This window comes from Anarhichas minor, unplaced genomic scaffold, assembly GCF_050575085.1.
Source record: "Anarhichas minor isolate MPS153535 unplaced genomic scaffold, ASM5057508v1 ptg000043l, whole genome shotgun sequence".
Taxonomy (NCBI): domain Eukaryota; kingdom Metazoa; phylum Chordata; class Actinopteri; order Perciformes; family Anarhichadidae; genus Anarhichas; species Anarhichas minor.
In genome coordinates, this window is record NW_027466489.1 from 3,573,092 (window position 1) to 3,593,900 (window position 20,809).

Below are 20,809 nucleotides of genomic sequence, written 5' to 3' on the forward strand. Positions count from 1 at the left end.
TTAGCACGATATCAAATTTATTGAATTCTAAAAACATGTATATGATTTGACAAAATATATTCTACATTGCTCATACAAAATCCACATTAAGGCACCCGACAGCTTTTGTGAACCATCTTCACTCTCCTGTCGATACATATTTGACGTTGGCAAAAATTCAATGTCAGTTTTCCAGGAATGAACTGTTATGGATCTCTACAACATTAACAAGACAGCTACAGTGGGGTTCAAAAGTCTGAATCGACTAACAAAAAAAGGTGCATATATGCCACTGAAATAGATCTGAATATATTGTTTGCACAACATGAACTCAAGACCTTTTAAAACATCTGTCAAAGGAGGCATTTCCTGTGGGCAGAGCAGCAGGTTCCAGAAAGATTTCTAAATTCCTATATATACATGTTTTAAATCATGTTTGAAGGTCATTTAATCATTTAAGGAATTTAATTATACAAAAGGGTTAACGCTATTGGTTATAAACACTTCCACTTAATGTATACTATTGCTTTTCTGTCAGTTTAGTATAGATAATTGTTCCAAGTACTACAGTTCCCATGAGCCTCAGCACCCCATTGCTATGGGGAAATCATCCACACAGAGGCTTGAATCACAATTGTTACAAGTTCTGAATGCTTTGTTGTTGCAATAAAGATCAACTACTGCAAGACTGCTACAAGACTACTTCAGTGTCGTTGTTGAATTAATCCAAAATCTGAAAGTGAAGTGACTTAAATTGCTGAATGTATTAATTGTGTGCTACAAGGAGAACACTTCAGACTCCCATTAGTGTTGCTGGCAACAGAAGTTTGTGCGAAGAGTGTCATGAGAGTGACTGCCAAGTGCAAACAGGGGGCATGTTGGCAGTCAACTAACATTTTCTATACAGAAAATAAATACTAGGTCTTTTACTTCTGGAACCCTGGAGATGCTTGAAAGTCTCACTTTGCTTCTCTATACATGTAAAACAGTAACCACCTACTAAGCAGAGCAATCCCAATCCAGCAGTAACAACCTCAGTGCCGTGTCAAAACGTAGGTAGAAAGAAACAGTAGTAGAGAGTAGGCTACTCTTTAGTCTGTTGTATTATTTTAAGTAGAATATTTGTACCATCTGCACAGTACATCCACTGTAACATTTGTGAGTTTGAAGACCCGTAAACAAACAATATCATTAGGTGGGATGAGTGTGGTGGGCTTACACAATAAAGCAAAATACAGACTGAACTGTCAGAAGCCGTTTGTCTCTTGGTAGCAGATTCTGGAAATTATCCCCATTCAATTCTAACTTAATCTAATAACAGATGCAGGTAAATAAATGTAACAGCAAATATATACTATAGAGCAGACATAGCTAATAGAGGAACATATAATAATATAATGCATAAGGCAAACCGTTTCAAATGTATGTGTGTATTGTATATGTATATATATATATATATATATATATATATATATATATATATAAGGTGGCATCCTGTCCGCCTGTTGCAGCAGCTGCATAACTTTCTTTAAAGTACTGAACATGTTTTTAAAAGTTATCTATCTATCTATCTAATATTATGGGATGGGTAACAGTGCATGTTAGTAATGTTCAAAATTGGCATCTCTTGATCCTCTGGCATACTGCAACATGAAAATGATAACTTGATCTGACACATTAAAGGTTTGCTTTAACTAAAAATAGATATATACAGACAGTAAAGACATTTTACAGTGACACAAGACTCACTGCTTATTGCGCAGGTTGCAGACTTGGTATAGTAACCCAACAGAGCTGCTGCTCTTCAGAAGTCATTCCTCATCATCATTTCTTTAAAATGCTTCACTTGTGAAACCTGGAGTTTAAAATCAGAATATCACATTTGAAACATTGTCAAAAATGTTCAGTTTCTCACATTTGCATCTCCATCTCAGCCCCACCATTTGCTTTGTATTCATTGGCAGCAGGAGTAAGAGAGTTGTCTGGGTTCAGAGGGCATTGCTCAGGTTGCTTTGCTTTGCCGTGCGTCTTGATTTCAGGGTGACAAAGCTGCCTGAGGTTCTGTAGAAACAAAATCAGTCGGTTCATGTTAGTAGAATTGTTGAGTTACAGTGCAGTAGGTTTCCCAACATGGTCAGAAGAGACACATACAGAAAAGGAGGAAATTAACACAAACCGTATCAAGGCTTCCTATTTGTTAAAGTATTGCTACATTTGTAACAAACTGTACAAATGTAAAAAAAAAAAAAAGGAAAATAAATCAGTTCAACAAAATGTTGTTGTTTGCTTTGAACTACATGATCATCTCAGTCCATTGACCTGTCCTTCAACCAGTCAAATCTAATGGTAAGAGTTTAGCTGTCCTGGCTGAGGTTTAATCTGCCAGGAATTTGCAGGTATTTTATAGTCGCAGTGCGTCGCTGGATGATGTTGCAATGAGTTTTTCGGCAAAAGTTGCTTTGCATCCATGCCCTCGCTGTGCCAATGCAGTGTTGACATTGAAATGATGACGAGGGTGAGGTTTTTAAATTCTTTAAGTGGTGCTGTCAAAGTGTATGTCGACTATTCGTTTGAAATGGTTTTAGTAGAGCTGAAAAGATTAGAATGGCAAAAAATGAATCAGTAGTTTAAAAAAAAACAAGCAATCAGAAGAAAATATAACTGTTTAACCGATAATGACTAATTGTTATTGTCAACAGACTTACCTGACAAATAAAATGGTGAGACAAAAATATGAGCCTGTATGTAGCACTCAGAAGCTATACAATATACAAACCGAGGCTACATAAGAAAGCCCTGCCTCTCACCTCTAATTTGTCACACTTTTACCCGTCATTAGTGTCAGGTTGAGTATTTTTGTAGGTATGTGCAGCTGCATCTCCTTGACATGCACGTTTGGCTGAAGGGCCTCGTTGAACCACTGCTGTTCCTTTTGAAAACTTTTAAAGCTCCTGTATGTCAGTAAGTGGACTCTGCGTGTTGTACAACAGCACTTGTACTGTAATTCTTGCAGTAAATACTTCTCAATGTTGGAATATTTTGTAATTAAGTAACCGGCCTTGTATTTTCTGCACTGTAGGAGCGAACTGTTACCTCACTATGATTCAGATTTATGAGGGACAATAAAAGTTCTTCACTGCCTCAAATCAACCATAACATCTATTTACGGTACATGGTATTAAAGTACTGTTAAAATCTTTCGATGCTCCATTGTTTCAGTCATAAAGGTACATTAGGTACATTAGGTTATTACCACACAGTCTTATCACCTACTGTTCTCCCTTGTTCTCTGACAAAGTCTAAGTAATTACGATAAGCAAGAATTAAAGCAATGAAATGGAAAGTACACTTGAAAATGATTACTAAAATGAGAACAAAATCAAACTATTAGATAAGTCGGGTTGTATGTAAGCCTAAGCATTCACAAACTAATCTAATACTGTAATGATCCCATTGGGGCTGCAACTACAGACTGTTTTCATTATCGATTAATCTGCTGCTATATTTCACAATTAATCATTAGTTAAATTAAATGTCTAAAAATAGTGAAAAAACGCACCTAAGAATTTCCCAGAGCTCAAATTGACACATTTCAATTGCATGTTTTTGTCCTACCAACAGGTCAAAATCCTAATATATTCAGTTTATTATTGTATAAGACCAAGAAAACATTAGAGGAGCATTTTTTGGCAATTATCTGTTGATCGACTTATTACTTTAGCCCTAGATCACTTAAATATTTATATTGCATGTTTTTGTAATAATAATATTTTATTTATTTAATCTTTCTTTATTGAGTACATACCTGCCCTATAGTCCCTTTCATCCGCGTAAGTTTAAAGATGATCCACAGAGGAACCAGGAGAACGCAGAACAGTCCAAGGCACCAGCCCAGAGCATAAGCCCAGGTCGGATAGACGTAGGTTTTGTTGAACTTGAGAGGCTTGTATCTCACCAATGAAAAGATGAAGGTAGCCTGTCAAGGAAAAAAAGCAAACAACTATTATTTTCATCCATTTTCAGTGAAATCAGGTCAGATCTCAACTTTTACCTCCTGATGTCCAGTTTATTAAACATTGTCTCCTTGAAGAATGTTGTGTTTATTATCAACACATGGTGGCGTCTTTTCATTTATACTATATGAGCAAAACTATTTGAACACCCCTGTCCAGATACTTTAGTGCACTTTTGGTCTGGGCGGGTTTGTCACAGTTTGAGCTATGCTGTAAAATCTAAATTTGCATGTCATGATAATTTAGACAATAGTGTGTTTCTAACATTGTGGAGAAGGCTCGTACCTGTTTCAACATAAATACCCTTTAAGAAAAACAAAGTCCCAAAATAAATAGTTTTCTGTTCAACAGAAGTCGACTGTGGGTATAAGCCTGCTATTATCAGTGTATCTCACACAGTATTCTCCTCTTCAGCTATCTGCACTATTTTGCAAAGATTAACCTCCAAGGGCACGGGGCTATATTTTGGGGGATTTGGTGGAGCCAGCTGATATCCGGGCCAAGACTTGTGCGCTGCTTGTTGTTTACATTCTGATTAGCAACATTAGATACAAGACCGAAGTTGAGGGACGACGTGTACTACTTGGTTGTTTTACAATGCCAGTTTACAAGCTAATTTAAAACCAATAAAAAACTAAATTATAGCCTTTGGGTTCCCAGATTGCAGTTCAGCGAGTGCTTTTAACCTCTTTTGTTCTCCACACAGACTGTTGCGTTCAACCAAAACCTGCTCAAACGTGATTGATATAACACTGTACAAACTACAAACAGAAACCAAAACTGATACCAAAATCTTTTTTAGCACTGACATAGTGCTAAAGAAAGGTCTGGCTTTGGGGCTATGTAATTAATCTTGACTGGTCTGCGGAGCCCTGAAGCCTGTTTCCCACAGATAGACTTCATTCAACGCTGTCTGGTTCTTAACTATCTTAAGTCGGACTCATTTGCCATAAATTCTGAGTAAAATAAACCCCATCAAACCACTCAGCTCCCTTCACCCCAGCAGCCTTTTTTTTTTTCAACATTTTACTGAAAGGATTTGGTGATTCAGTTTCACAGCACAAGAAACTTCCAGTGCAGTGCAGTCCTGCAGCAGAGCTGAGATGCTGTGGCTTTGTACTGTGGCAGAAGTCACTCGTCATTGTTTGCTCCACACCATTAACCAACCACAAATTATGAGCCACGTTTTAATCTTTTTTGTCACCACGGGCCAGCAGGTGTCACTTTTTTTCATGGGAACATGTCTCTTAGTTCAGAGTCAGCCTTGGGCTGTCTCACTTTTTAGGCTTAATATTGGCCTAACTCTTTCTTTTTTTTACTGAAACTTTGTTGCATTAGACTAAGAGCAAAACTGGCCTAACACTAAAAACAGCTTTGTGAAACCAGACCCTGACCTCCACACTATTAAAAACGCTCTGGGAGAAATTGCGACACGAGTCAAGTCTTATTGCACATCAGAGCCAGGCTCCAAAATCTCCCAGAAGAGTGGAGGCTGTTATTATCATATTGTCAGCATATCATTGTAAGTGTTTTTTTTTATTCCATATACTTTATTCAGGTTCACATACTTTATTTTTTTGGCTTTGTTGAAAAGAACATTGTTGTCATTTCTTGTTTGAATTGCCCAAACTTTGAACGTTTGAAATAATAATAATAATCTTTCATTCGTCCCTCCCTTGTTTCTCTCTCTCCTTCATCTTATTGTAAGGACCCGTTTTGTTTGCTCTTGTACTATAGTTTAGTGTTAGGTAACCATGTTAGGCAGTTGAACTTGAGACTGTATTTGTTCTGTTAAATGTCAACATGTGCCATGTATTACTGAATTATATACCATAAAAACAAAGGTGGCAATATGATTCTCTTCCCTCTTTCCTCTCTCTGTTACCTCACAGTAGGCAAAAAAAGTTTTTCTGTAAAATACACTTGTTACATCACTCTTAATAACAAAGAAAAGAGTGCCCCTGTCCTTCCAAACAGACATCACAGCTGAAGCCTGAAGTCCAAATAAGATTCTCAGGAAACTCTCTTCAATCCACATTTTTTAAATCAACCTTTCCATCATGAGTAAGAGGCAGTGATGAGATTTGAATCTCAATGTAAACTCAAATCATCATCGAGTTGCCAAAATAACTTAGATTTCCCTTTGTTCTTTCTCAATCACTTTGCCATCTATATTATCCACAAATACATCAAACTACACGTCTTTTTTTTTACTATTTAAGGGATTTAAAGAAAGTATTTCACTCACCAGACAAACGGTGGGGGTAATGTAAAGCCAGCAGTACTTCATTATGGACCATGGACGATAACCTACCATTTCTTCAATGTCGTCAAAGAGACGATCTGCACCTGGTAATGAAAAGGAAAACAAGCAGCCTGTTTTTACCTAAAATCTTTAGATATGAAAAAACATTCTGCACAGTCGCCCAAAACACAAGTTACAACACAAACAAATGCATGATGTAATATATTGACAACTGACAGTGGCTCCAAATCACACATGTATGTAAATGGTTAATGGTGGTATTTAAGAGAAACTGTTGTGGGTGCTGGTGTTACAAAATGTATCTATTTTATCTATTATTATTAATTGTTTTATTTGTAAATAAAATCTTTAGCATTTAAATCCCAGTTGACAAGGAGGCAGTGCGAAGGACTTGTCTTATAGAGTGTAAAGCCACAATAGCGGCAACAGAATGTAAGTTATGCAAGGACCGGAGCGTGAACACTCACCTCAGTCAGTAATGAACAAACAACTTGTAGGTTTAAAACTCTGGGAACTTCAACAGTCAAATGTTGTTTTCACTGTAATTTAAGTGTTGTTTAACCTTTTGTTCAACCAGCCTGAACTTAAACCTGATTCAATGGGTTTAATGTACTTTTAAGCCCCAACCCAGCATATTTTCAGCATATAAATTAAGATTTTTGAGTCTGCTATCGATATTTTGGACCAACACAAGACCATAATCTTTTAAATAAGAATCCCTCAAATTAGTTTTTTGACAACATCTGCAATAGAGCCACTGTTTCTAAATGACCTCAAACTAATCTTTTTTTAATGCCATTTCTTATTACTTTTATGCCGACAAAAACACAGATACTGATGTATTGGGCCTGTTTTTCTGCTGCTGTTTACAAACATCCCTAATGTAAACAAAAAAAGAGTAACTTAATCAACAGAATCACTTCACTATTTTTGTGCTTTTTAATTTTTAGTTTGACTTCACTGTAGTCCAAAAGCAGGACCGACCACTGAATGAAGGCTTTTAAATCATCTGCCTCAAGGAATAACTACCTCGGTATGAGGAGCTTTTTGATCAGAACCTTTTACAACTTCTAATAATTTGGTCGAAGATCATTTCAATAGGCACAAAAACAAAAGCTGTAACAAGAACATTATACGATTAATGCGGGATCACCTTAAAGACTCACCGTATATCCATCCGATTGCTATCGACTGACACACTGAGAGAAGGAGAAGATTGTTGCCACTACAAACGTAATGGTCAAAAAGCTGAAGGAAATATAAGCCTCCCTGCAGGAAGATAGAGGGTAGATTTTTACTGCACATCAAACACAAAAACAACACAACAATTGTGCTTAATGTTCAGATGCTTAACATTTTTGCTTTGCTTAAATTAGATGACTAAAGCGATTCAGCACGCTGCAGGTCCAGGAGAGATTGCATTGGCCTGTTTTTGGACAGTGCACAGTTTTGCTTTTATTCATGGTGTGAACACACCCACAAACACGAGTTCTCACCTCTGTGACGAGAAGGAGGCCGAGGAAGAAGCAAACAGAGCAGAGACAGAGCAGCAGCAATTCTCGACGGTAAGCTCTTCGAAACACGGTGGGGAACATGTCTGTCACGGTGGTCATCAGGCACTCCAGACTCACAAACTGCCAGAGACACAGAGCGATGAGTAAACTGAAACGCTTGGAGACAAAAAGCTGTTGTCTGCAATCAACACAGGTTAAATAGTAAAACTACTTTTAAATCTGCTTAATGCAAGTGTTTTTTTTAATCTCACCTGTGTATCTGCACCCAACAAGATGACCATGACGAAGAAACATATAGACCACAACTGAGGAAAAGGCATCATGGCTACTGCACGTGGATAGGCAATAAATGCCAAGCCAGGTCCTGCAATTGAGAACATGCAGATTAAACTTTTGATTTGACGATATACTTTGAAGGGAGATCATCTTCTTGTGTAATAATGTAACAAAGACTACCACAAACAATCTATTTTGGCCTTTGAAATAGATACATTTTAATTATTTAGTCGTTTACAAAGCTCATTATTTTTGTATCTAAATGTGGTCAAAAATTCACATTTTAATTTCTATGATCAGTTGCGTTTGAATATCACCACACCAATCACTCACATCGTCATGAAGAGACAAACGAGTTTTGCCACTGTTAGCTAGCAAACGTTCCCTTGGAAGAAGCGACACAGTGAGTGACTGGAGGCACAAACAAAATCCAATACCATTCTCCTGTCTCAAATTTTGGTTATTAAAGCCGACAGTGGCATAACACATATGTACAGCCCAGTTTATTTTTCCTACCTGTTTTGTCATGTTGTGTTTTTTTTCCTCATTTATTTTTAAAGGAGGACCTAGTAAATCTGTTAACAATCAGTAGTGGGCCTTACGTTATACAAGTTTGAGAACTTCTATTAAAACCACACTAACACACATTTTTCAGCCAGTTACAGGCTCCATATTCAAGCAACAGCTAAACTCTCAACCCTGTGTATGTCATTATTTCTAGTGGGAGCTCTTTACCCAAACAGATCATTAAATGTACTGTAACAGAAGGGGTGTAGTGGTGGTCTTACCGGAAGCAGCCACTTCAGATATTGGCAGTCCTTGTTCGTAGGACATAAAGCCCAAAACTGAAAAGATGGCAAATCCTGCCACAAAGCTTGACCCTCCATTCACCAAACACAGAATAAACGTGTCCCTGGGGAAACAACAAAACAAAGAAGTGACTCTTTGGTAATATTGTTCTGTTTTAAAAATTAGTGGAATTGTGTAAAAATTTTACAATGAGAAGAAAACAATAGAGCATGATGGTGATAATGGTGAAAGTGAACACAGTGGCTGCTCAAGACGACAATTATTATAATGATATATTCACGTTTATCTATACATACGGGGATGATGAGTTTTTAACGGTGATGCGGTGGATGATCGTCTTTATATGAAACCAGGCGTTATTGTCTGCCTTTCATTAACTCTGTCTCGATGAAGAGCATGCAGCTTGATTATCATGCCTGACTGAAAAAAGGCTTTTACTTTACTGTACCTCTTTCCCTCTCAACATTTCTAACTTTGGTGCCCCCCCCCAGTGACACTGTGGTAGAGAGCAAAACATGCTGAAAGCGAGACATAGAGTGCATCAGTTTACACCGAGAGATCACCTTATACTTCTACAAACTAAATGTATGCCAGCTAAATAAGTTGCTATAATCGTTTCCACACATAGTGAAGAATTCCATTTGAGATCTCCTTCCTCCTATCCTTTATCGAGCACTTGACTCTTTGCATCTTTTTCAAGTTTTCAAAAAAAACATTGTATCACAACTTTAGGCAGCAAATGAGACCAAAGGTTGGAAATGATACATTAAGATAGAACAACATAGCACAATAAAATATGTCACATACTCTGTGCGAAACATTCTCTGATTGCAGCTTCTAAAACTTGAGGATTTGCTGCTTCTCTTTGTTGTATACAAAAGTAAACGTTTTTTTTTTCTGGTTTTTGACTGTTAAATGGACAAATCAAGTAATTCAAATATGTTGGCTTGGAAAATGTATTCATCACATTTCATGATTTCTGACCTTTTTTTTTTGAGCAAATCAGCATATAATTTAATGACAGTAATAGTTAAGGAATAAGTCATAATACTATGTTAGAGAAAGCAAGAAATACGTCTTTTTCTTTGCGACAATCTCAGGTTAAATATGTTTTAATGATGCATTTAGATAAAAAAGCAGAAGAAAAGCAGAGAGCACTTACTTGAAGCAATCATTATTAAATTGATTGTAACTGCCCAGAGCTGTCAAACTCCCCTGACAAATCCCAAACGAGAAAAGAACTTGTGCTCCTGCATCCATCCAAACCTAAGCAGATGTCAAAACATACATATTAATAAACGTTCACCACTACTGTAAGAGAGCATATATCGTGCAATTTAAGTATTTTAAAGTATTTGGGCTTTCAGTGGGAGGCGATTGAGCGGACAGCTCGTCTTAATTTTATTACTTACTTGAGGGTCCACCAACCTTGTCGGGTCAGGATACAGATAGAATGCTATGCCATCCATAGCTCCTGGTAAAGTGACTCCACGAACCAACAAAACCACCAGCATCACATAAGGGAAAGTTGCTGTAAAGTAAACCACCTGTCAAAATGAGACAAAGGCAGTTTTCAAATGATGTTTTAAATCACAATTGATTATTGGAATCTGACAAGAAGCAGCAACAGAACAGCAACAGAAGAAGCACAAGTCCCATCACAGAAAAACAAAGGAAATATTTAGGGGACATTTGTGAAATGTTATTTCCCCTTGTTCCTTCTCATAACTTATTCCCACCGTCATTGAAAACACATGAAAAATGAGAGTAAAATGTCCTGAAAACGTATAAACCTTTTTACCTTTACCTGAGAACGAACTACACATTATCCATCAGAGCTTCCTAAAACAGATAACAATGAAAGGGCTAGCCTAAGTTATGTACAGGATCATATTAATGTTCAAATGGTAGGTTATGCACGAGATTATCTTGAATAGGCGGCTCCTGGTTACATTGTGGAAACGCTGTGAACACACCCCTAAGTAATGTTACATGGTAGCACATGCAAGTTGCCGCTTGAGTCAAACACTACGCTAAATACCGACTAATTGTACTTTTGTACTTTGCTGCATTGTTAAGGGAAGAGAGACCATAATGTGAAATGACTAACTTTTGTAGCACTGGCTCACAATGGGTGATTGAAGTCGTAAAGACTCCACTTTGGCTAATATTAATAGAAAAGGCGCTAAAGTATGGTGTGATAAACTAATGAAAGTCTTCATTTTGTTAATACCTTTAGTTTACTTTCCTCAAATTTGGAAGTCTATTGCAATGTAAATGGCTATAGTGGACACAAAGCAGATGTTGCATATAGACGGCAAGCTAATGGCCCATGGCTAATTTCAAGAGAGATCGACTGAGGGAGCAGCTGAGAGAAAGAAAAAGGCCAGTCAAAAGGTCAGTAAAAGGCCGTACCTAACCAGAACAAGGTTAGGAGTGGCTGTTTGTGACGTCATTAGAGTGTTGTCGCCATAGATGGAGAGGTTGACGGACGGAGAGAGCAAGAAAAACGGGAAGAAGGTGGAGACGGATAAATTGCTGTCCTTAGGCTGACCTCAGGTCAGCTACATGATCCAGTGACTCGCAGCAGTGGGCAGTTTCTCTCATTAACATTATTTCCTAATCTGTGCTGAGTTGCCAGCATCGTACACAATGACTCTCTCACATAATGTAATCAGATGCAGAATCCAGTTTAGTGTTTATAATAGGTTTTCAGCAATTTGCTTTTTGTGTGCTGGTGCATAACATAAACATAGTAAGAGAAAAAATAATCAAAAATAAAAGTAACAAATATAGAAGAAAAATTACAATTACAATTAACATACTATGAAAATATGTAAAATATATCTTAAATAAAATTACCTTTAAAAAATATCAGAGCAATTTTTAAGAGTGATAGTTTTGTGCAGAAATGTGCAAAAATTGTCTAAGAAATGTGAAACAGTTCACAGTGTGAAGCATAAATAGACTTTGCACTGTACAGTCAGCCCTCTATGGAGGCATCTGCATTACTATTGTTTCATTTATTGGGGTGTTTCCTTTACTTAGTACCTTTCCAGTGGATCTCACTCCTTTCCAAACACAGAAGTAGCAAAGGATCCACGCCAGTAAGAGACACAAGGCCAACTCCCACCTCAGGCTACCAATCTCATCAATCCCTTTAGATATACCCAACACTCGTCTCCTGAAAAGAAACACATAACATTGTCAAAAAAGAGTCAGTGTGGAGACAACAATCCTTGGAACATTGTTCACGACTATAATTCACTCATAAAACAAATAAGGTTATTATGATAGTGAAGAATCAATGGGACTGATCACATGGTGTTATTGCTACATTCATGTTGAAAATGAGCAAATATTTTTTGCCTTGCAGAAGTAAATTTTCAGTTTCAGGTGGAAATGAGTAATCAAGATATTTTTGGCAACACTAAAACAGTAATGCTGCTTAAAAACTAACCACTAATTATGCTACTTAACATTAGAGAGGCTCTGCACACCCATCAGCTCAGTGCAATCAAATAAATAAATCATTTGTTTTATTTTGTATCTGGCCCCTGTGTTAATTCACTTTTACATTCTTTCATTTTCAGCTCAGCATGTGACATGGAGGAAAGATGGATTAGGACTTTTTTTGTCCATGTGTAGCTCGCCAGCAAGTTTAGAGTATCAAACAGAGTCTGTTTCTCAAACAGTATCACCTAACTTAAATCAGCCTCATAAATCATAAATGGTTCGGGGATAGGAAAACCTCCTGCAGGGACACAGTTGTTCATGTGGTGTATTACTGAAAGTGTTTGTATTGCCTTAACAACATTCATAGAGTACTGAATGTTCTACATGTTATCTACTGAGAAAGGTTGACCATGACATAGCAAAATAAATGGAATCACATATTCACACCCTGTTTTTATGTATTTGCTGCCAAATAATATTTGTAAGTATTGGCAACGATTCTTTGTAGAATTCTGTTGCGATCACAGAGAATGTTGTAAAGTTTGGAAATTTGGAATTATGAAACAAGACCACAGCCTTGCTAACAGCTCTGTGATGCTTACATTTGCATTTAGCTGTACTTTGAGCTAAATGTATGCATAGTTGTGAATACTCTGAATCCCGTATATTGCACCTTTAAGGCCGTTTTCTCAAAATTAGGTTTTTCTAATACTGGGGTGTCTCCTGTTTATTTCTCGTGTTCATTCTTGTATAGTTATGCATACTTTCTATCCTTATTTTAGTTGCATATACTTCATATTTCATTTTTTTCTTTTTAAATTCTCTTTTTATTTGTACTTATTTCAATCTTTGTCGACCCGGTCTCACTCCCAACTCGTCACATACCGACGCTTGGTCAGTTCCCCTTAACGTCTGATCCCGACGCAGCACGCTTTCAACTGACTCTAATCTAAACCCACTCTAAACCCACCCACGTCATTATTAGACTAGTCAGAGCAACTGACGTAGTATGAAGAGAGATATATATAATCCACACAGGGCAGATGGGAGTGGATGCATCCAGGAGACTAAAGTTGACATTTTGTCACGTGAGTCGTCAGTGTCATTAGTTATGTGGGTCCTTAGTGAATTGACTAATTTGGCACTTGGTAGTAATTTGACTAATTGGTTCAACAGGCTGCTATAGACTCTGAAAGAGGAAAGACAAAGACAAACGCGCAAAACAACAGGGTGCCAATGCACCTTTAGTGATTCAGCTTCTAAAAACATGTGACATAGGCTATAAAGATAGACAGGTGTGAATTAAACTTACTCCCAGAATTCTGTTGCAGGCGTTGTTGCGTTTGCTGTCCAATTGGATGACGCATTTGTTTTATCAAATTCAATACAAAACTCTGGGAAAGAAACAGGAGGAGATCTTTTCATCGATCAAAGCGTAGATGAATATTTGAAAACATAAAGACAGATACAGTTCTACTCACCAAATACTAAATTATCCTCAACCATTTAATAGTAATTTTAGCTGTGCAGGATCCTCCACTGTGGCAGTTTTAGTTAACTAACTGTACCTTTTGTTAGCTACAGGGCTTCTATGAAACCAATAGCTTCATCAATCAATCAAGCAATCAAGAATTCAAGCAATTTTCTAGAGATTCTGGTATTTCTCTAGCCATTTTCCAAGCGTGTGGGCCAGTTTCTCTATTGCTGCTGTTATAAAGATATGAGATTTTTAAAAAAACGATGAAGAACACGTAGACACAGACATCTGTCATGCACATAGTTCATTTCTGCCCCTGTCTGCATGTCTACCTGTGTTCCAGGTGTTTCTGCAGCTGGCCCATGGGATCTCAGCGCTGAAGGATGAGAAGAGGTAAAAGAAGGCCCATGCCTGGATGACAATGTATGACACGGCAGCATATGCAATCACAAGCTGGGTAGCGTAGCCAATCCCTGAAAACACAGACAAGGTGTGGACAATGTAGATTATTAATAATGACGGGCAAAATAATAAAGCATATAGGTCTAGAGCAGGGGTAGGCAACCGTAGGTACGTTTGGATACCGTAAAAACCCACATGGGCAGAGTTTCTTTCCACTCTGCCAGCTGGCACACCTGCCACAACCGGAGTTAAGTGACAGATTCTTTATCATGCATGGCAAGGAGACTTCCAGAAAGAGAAACCAAGTGAGAGGTGTGTCACGGAGGCAAACGCTGCCAATCTGTGTCCAGTTTGTTTTTAGTCTCTATTTTTGTTGTTGTCGACAAATTCCATGAAAAGACCAAAACCAACAATGAATTGATTCTACTAACGAGTGTTGCATGATCTTAATCCTCTGTGCCATAGGCCTCCATTGTTGTCCAAAAGCTAAAACACATCAATCCGACACACTGTTGCTCTGGGCGACATGTTCCTTTATTTTGCACTTTATGTGCACTGTAGTTTATTTTGAGTCAATCCCACATCCTGCTGCTGTAAACTCACCAGAGCAGTGATTCCCAGCCAGGAGTACTTGTGGAGTACTTAGAGAGTAGTAGTGTAACTCCACTAAGAAAGATAAATAAATAGAAATTGTGATTTGATTGAAAGAATATATCAGCTAAATCACTTGAACTCTACATGTTGCAGTTATGTACGAGTGTGTGAAAATGAGTTAGCAAGCAAACACCCAAGTTTAAACGTAGCTGAAAGTACTGAATATATGTTTTTTTGTCACTTGGGTCGCTTCGTGGGAATCAAGATTTTAACACTTCCTTATATGTCCGTTATATCTTGACATTCAAAATTTTTGGGTGTGTCTCAGAGTCTGTACTAATCTCTCGATCACATTAGGTCGGACATTTTGCCAAGTGGGGATCAGCAACAGACACACCCGTGTGTGCACACAGAGCATCATTCAGTTCGTGAAACGGGACCTTTGAACACACGCGTTGACTATCACAGCTGATTCAGTTGGCTCTGTACTATGGGCAAGTTGGATGTGCCAAATGCGTCCCTGAGAATAATCAATCAATCCATACAAATTTTACAATATGTCGATCTCAACAACGCATGAATGAATGAAAGCATGAATATGCTATTGAGCATATTGGTAGCGTTTCGGATGAAAGAGAGTGGAATCTTATAGTTCTCCTAACGGCCTCCTGAAACGATGTCCTAACCCTAACCCTGGACCTTTTTTGAGTTAGCATCAACATGGGATTCAAAGCATAGTTTGTCATCAAGAACAATACCCAAATATCTGTAGCTTTTTTTTTGGATATTATACACATATATGTAATTGTGAAATGTGTCAATGATGATGATTATCCAAACTAGTCACATGATGCATTCATTTTAATACACTGACCTTCAAACAAGGGGCAGAAGTGCCTCCAGCAGGTAATACATCCTTGAGATGTGAACTGTCCCATCGCCGTCTCCAGGAGGAACATCGGTATGCCACAACAGAGCAGAAACAAGACGTAAGGAATCAGGAATGCACCTGAGAGAAACATGACAAGCATATCAAAACACTGTTTCCCCTGTAAATCTGATAAAGACCAACGTCACACATGGGAATTTCTGTTGTAGAGAGATTATACAAGAAGATTGCTGTTCATGTCGTTTTTTTTCTTTTTAAACATCTGGTTACGGTAAAAACCCACATGGGTTCTTCTTATAGAATGTATCCCGTAAATTCTAAAGAACTGGTAAAACATCAAACATCTCTATCTGTATCCTTAAAACAGATCAAACAGTGATGAAATGCCTGCAGAGTAAAGCAAGACATAGAATGACTTTCTGATGAATATAACTTGTAATGCTTTTATGTAAATGGAGATTTACTCATTTGTCAAAACAACAAAGGTCTCCTTTGTCCCCTGAGCTGCATTTGATTAAACCAAGACAAACGGTTCCTTTAATAACAAACAGCTGCCTTGATCAACGCCTGAGCAACTTCCTTATCGCTTAAATCTATTAATGCCGCCACAGTTCTTTTTCGTCATTGTTGACTCATTACATTTTTATTAAGTGCACCTGCAGAATAGTAAAAGCATTGTATGTTTTTTTTTTGTTGCATGGGAATCATGCTTACCTCCCCCATTTTTGTAGCACAAATAGGGGAACCTCCAGAGGTTTCCCAGCCCAACCAGGGTTCCTGCTACAGCCAACAGAAATTCCAACTTGTTCCCCCACTGGCCTCGATCCAACAGTTGTGTCTTCTTCACCAGACTTTTATCCTGGCCAGCCATCTCAAGGCTGTTTCCTTTGAGGAATTGTCTTGACATGTGCAGGAAAAGCAGCAGATAAGCAAATGCAATGATGGAATCTGAACTGAACTCTCTTTCAGCCTCTTGCTCATTTCTGGAAAAGTACTGCGAAACTGTTGTAACTCGGGGTTATGTACAGAGACAAAACTACTCAGCTGATTGTTTGGCACTGCTCATGAGCTTTGTTTTTTTTTATTTTTTGAACTTGAGCTTGTGGGATTACCAGGAATGGAAAGTTTTCACCGGAAACTGTTTATCAGAAAGCTGCACTTATTGAAGCACATTTTAGAATTAAAGCGATGCATTTAGCAGCCAAGTGTAAAAAAAGAAGGTACTTACCCCTCCATCACAAAGCAACCTCCCCCAAGAGTTGCTTACAGCTTCAGCAAACTGATCAGTATTCCTCTCAGCTGGGTGCACCACAGGATCTCTACACAAACATGTCATGAGCAGAGCCAGAGTGAGGAAAAAAAATGAGCTAGGGTTTCTTTTGGCTCCTCTATGCTCTGACTATCTGTTGACCTGGTCTGCACACCATGCCGTTTCACTTGAAAAAGTGTTTTGCTTTGACAAAGGACCAAGGTATACCACTTCCTTGCTGTATTTTTCCACTGAGACAGAGCAGCGTGAGTCATTGCGATTAGCACAGTTGCTTACAACTAAACCAAATCAGCTGAGCCATTTCTGTTATGTCAGTGCTCATACGGGCTGCAGTTATCTGCCAATTTGGGAATTTGTTTAGAGGCATAAATTGGTCAAATACCAACGACTTATTTAATGCAAGCACGGCTTTATATCTGTAGTTGTTTTCCATTCATAAAATTGATGCTGCTTTGTATTGTTATCTTCTTGATCTCTGACTTAACTGTACTTTTTTTCTATTGTACTATATTTTACTGACTTCCTTCTTAAATTGTTATAGTCGTCAGCTTTACCGTACTACATCAATAAAGTGTATCTTATCTCAACGTTATGAATAACATCTGATATTGAGTCTGTAATGTGCTTTTGAAATATTTATACACTTTTTCGGTGGTTGGTTGTAGTGAGACAACATAGTGATGCATTTAAACTATATTTAAAATACATTGTTTACGGAGTAAAACTATAATGTAACTCACTCAATCTGATGATGAATATGTGTGGATAGATGAAACAAACAGCTTCTATATTGAGTGAGAGGGTTGGACTGAAAAACCCAGCTCATGTTATGCCTAGTTAAAGCTCTCTCTTCAGTGGCAGGCGCAGCACAAATATTGTTTCTCTGCTAAATAAGGGTTGTCATATGGCAGCAAAACATCAACCACTTCCACTGAGCTGGTTGTTGTGGTTAAATCCACAATGTTTAGACCACACAAGTTTGAGGTCTCTTCAAAGCTGAGGCGTAATTTCCAGTGGGGAAATGCGAACATGTCCCCCCCTCTTTCGCCCTTCAAACACATACTTTCAAAATGGTATTTTTTTTTTTTTTTAACCACTCAAATCGTGCTTAATATGCTAAGGCCTATCCCTTGCAGGACGAGCAGACACACGCAGCCTGTCTAACCGATTGCACAGTGCATTTTGCCGTGGATGGGGACATGTTTTGATGCACACACACTGGAAAAATGTATCACTGAATGACCTGCAGCCTCTGTTGAAGCAGGGCAGCTTCAGTGCTCTGAACAGAGGAGGCTGAAGACCTGGCTGAGAAGCACGATGGCGCAAATTTGCATGAACAATCTTGCAGTCTGCCACATTCACATGTTTGCACTATTCACTATGCTGCTGTAATCCTGTAAATGTCCCCGCTGCGGGACTAATAAAGGATTATCTTATTGACATAATTTGTGGATAAGGGAAATCAGTTAAGTTGCATTTGACTAATTACAGCAATTTACATTTCAGCTGGCTTATCTACAGTTCAGAAGCTACCAGAACCTATGTTTTGTATCTTAAATCTCTTTTCCTTTATTTGGGCAGCCCTGCCCCAATTTCCTGTCACACACGTGCAAACATAAGAACCTGCCACTGTTTGTTACACAGTGGCGAGGCTGAACTGTTTGTAGTGGAAACTCTCCGGGGGAAACTGGAAATTCCAGCTGATCATATTTCATGTACCCTACATTCAGTCGTCGAAAGAAAGCCAACACTCAAATGACAACCTGTAGTGTTCTCATGGAGGTTCACGACGCCATGCGCAGGCATCGTCCATCTACCGGTTATAACAAAATGAATTATTGAGCGCTTTAGCTGAGACTTAACATTAGTGACACCAAGTAGAGTAGAAACAATAAAAGCTCTGCTTTATTTGTGAGGCTCCTCTTTTGATACAATAATTCAATAACCATAAAACAAGACGGACATACAAACACAAGACAGCTACTATTTAAGGCATATATTTACAGTTCGCTGTGAATCGCTAGAGCCAACAAGGACCATGCTCTCTGTACATCAAATTATTAAAATTATTTACACATTGGCAGACACTAATTACATGCTGAAAATAGGTTAATGTCCAACTGCAAAAACAATTGTGGAATAAAATCATGATTTAATTTCTGGTTTGAGCAAAAATGGGAGAAAGGAAAAACTTGGATAATATTCGTATTCTATCCTGGGCGGGTTGCTGAGTTGGATAGCTGTACATATTCTTAACGAAAAGGAAATCTACTTTTACTGAATGGAGTTCACACAGTTCACATAATTTCTCCCCTCAGGTTACAGACATCTATTACGCAGCTGTCGGGCTGGAGGATGAAGGATTATAGCCACACAATGGTTTGAGTATTGCACACACGGTCAAACCGTTATACGTCCGTCTTCAATGTTTCTCCAGAAAACAATAAATAGAGCAAACAAAACATTTCACCTCCAAAAGTCATCAGGTTTGATCAGCTCAAAAAAGGTTCGGTGTTCACACAACTTGTGTCGACCAGACTCGTTTCTTTCTCTCTTAAAAAAAGATTATTATTTTTTTTTAAAGTTTTGTACGGTTCTGATTGTTGCGCAGACTGTTCAGGTATATTTTATAAAAATATTCTAGGAATACCTTAAAAAATATCTAGTAAATGTTGTAATGTTAAAATTTGTACATGTAATGAACTGAAGAGGTACGTGATCCTGGAGGGAAAACGCTTTGTTTGACTCAAATACATTTATTGATTCTTTGAGACATTAAAGGTTTGACGTAAAGAAAGAAAAAATAGACTGTTTAGTGCGCAATAGGATATTTTCATAGCTTCATTTTAATATTAGAATTACATTTACATCTTGGACAAATCCACACTATAATTTAGGGTAAAATCCACCAAATGTCAGGCTCACTTTGTTTTGGGACAGGGTGGGATGAAGAGGAGGTCAGATTACATACAGTACATCTGTTGTCTGGAATTATTCAAGAATGAAAATGACCCAAATACTTCTTTTTGACAGTCCAACAATAGAAGCAAATCAGCTTTTTGTATTCACTTCTAATAACAAGATGATAAGACCATCACTGCATACTCATTTATAAGCCATGGATAGAAACATACAACAAAGATATGAAATGTACCCCTCTTTCAACAAAAATATTTAGCATGGCAAAACCTTCAGCTGTGCATTCGTATCGCAAGTAGAGTCTACAACAGCAGCGAGTCACTGGAGTCTCATTCGATGAGTCAGAAAGTACCTGCGGTTCCTCATAGGTACCGGAGTTTGTCATGCTCAAGCATATTTGGCACTCAGTCGATTTGTAAATTGATATAATAGTGACAAAAGTTCAGCCAATGCAACCTGTATGCAAATACACACAAATGTACAGCTCAGACCCGTACATGTACATCACCCTCTGGTGGCGATCACACCCTTGTACCAGACAAAAACAACAAGATTAAAAAACAAACATAATAATATTACAGTTTTCTGATACTTTCAGTATTTTGACAGAGATCTATCTCATAGCGTGGACAGGAAGTTGAGGTTTTACAATATGTCATTTGTGATGTTCTGTCATTTTAAAGATGACACAGAATCACTTAAGAGTTGCTGATGACGAACCACTGATGAAGACGTGTCGCATTGAGGTGCACACCGTGTCGCTGGCCTTTTTTCTTTCTGCTCTTATTATATTCGTTTCATCCGACGCACGTTACACATTTTCAGTGGTTACAAATTGGAAAAGTATCGAAAAAGAAATGTCTCAGGGGACTTTTATTTTCACATTCTTCAGCACTATGAGAAGAAATGGCAGCTGATGAGGAATCGTGGAGTGCACCGTAGCC

General features: G+C 38.0%; 2 protein-coding genes across 4 annotated transcripts in view; both read right to left on the reverse strand.

Moving 5' to 3' along the window:
• On the reverse strand, positions 1-17,209 carry LOC142970260 (sodium- and chloride-dependent GABA transporter 2-like). Of its 2 annotated transcripts, XM_076110373.1 has the most exons (15): positions 16,905-17,209; positions 16,391-16,575; positions 15,662-15,796; positions 14,124-14,264; positions 13,627-13,708; positions 11,910-12,042; positions 10,271-10,405; positions 10,021-10,124; positions 8,837-8,961; positions 8,024-8,136; positions 7,755-7,892; positions 7,425-7,527; positions 6,241-6,341; positions 3,785-3,955; positions 1-2,040 (listed from the first exon to the last, which is right to left on the reverse strand). In XM_076110373.1, the coding sequence occupies exons 1-15, from the start codon at positions 16,910-16,912 to the stop codon at positions 1,891-1,893; spliced, it is 1,824 nt and encodes a 607-aa protein (XP_075966488.1). In that variant the 5' UTR covers positions 16,913-17,209; the 3' UTR covers positions 1-1,890. The 2 variants fall into 2 exon arrangements, with proteins under 2 accessions (XP_075966488.1, XP_075966489.1); XM_076110374.1 differs by lacking the exon at positions 16,905-17,209 and having other exon boundaries at positions 15,662-15,731; positions 16,391-16,533.
• The window catches only part of frs3 (fibroblast growth factor receptor substrate 3), a 15,370-nt gene continuing 11,465 nt past the window's right edge, over positions 16,905-20,809 (reverse strand). For both annotated transcript variants that reach the window (XM_076110372.1, XM_076110371.1), the window contains one exon: positions 16,905-16,995. The gene's annotated coding sequence lies outside the window, so the exon portion shown is untranslated. The remainder of the gene's footprint in view (positions 16,996-20,809) is intronic.

What these genes read in the sequence shown, in the direction of transcription:
- LOC142970260 (XM_076110373.1), bottom strand. An exon ending in CCTGCAACAGAATTCTGGGA is followed by an intron (nt 12,043 to 13,626) that starts GTAAGTTTAATT and finishes GTTTCTTTTCAG; the next exon opens with GAGACGAGTGTTGGGTATAT. An exon ending in TTACCCCCACCGTTTGTCTG is followed by an intron (nt 3,956 to 6,240) that starts GTGAGTGAAATA and finishes TTTCCTTGACAG; the next exon opens with GCTACCTTCATCTTTTCATT.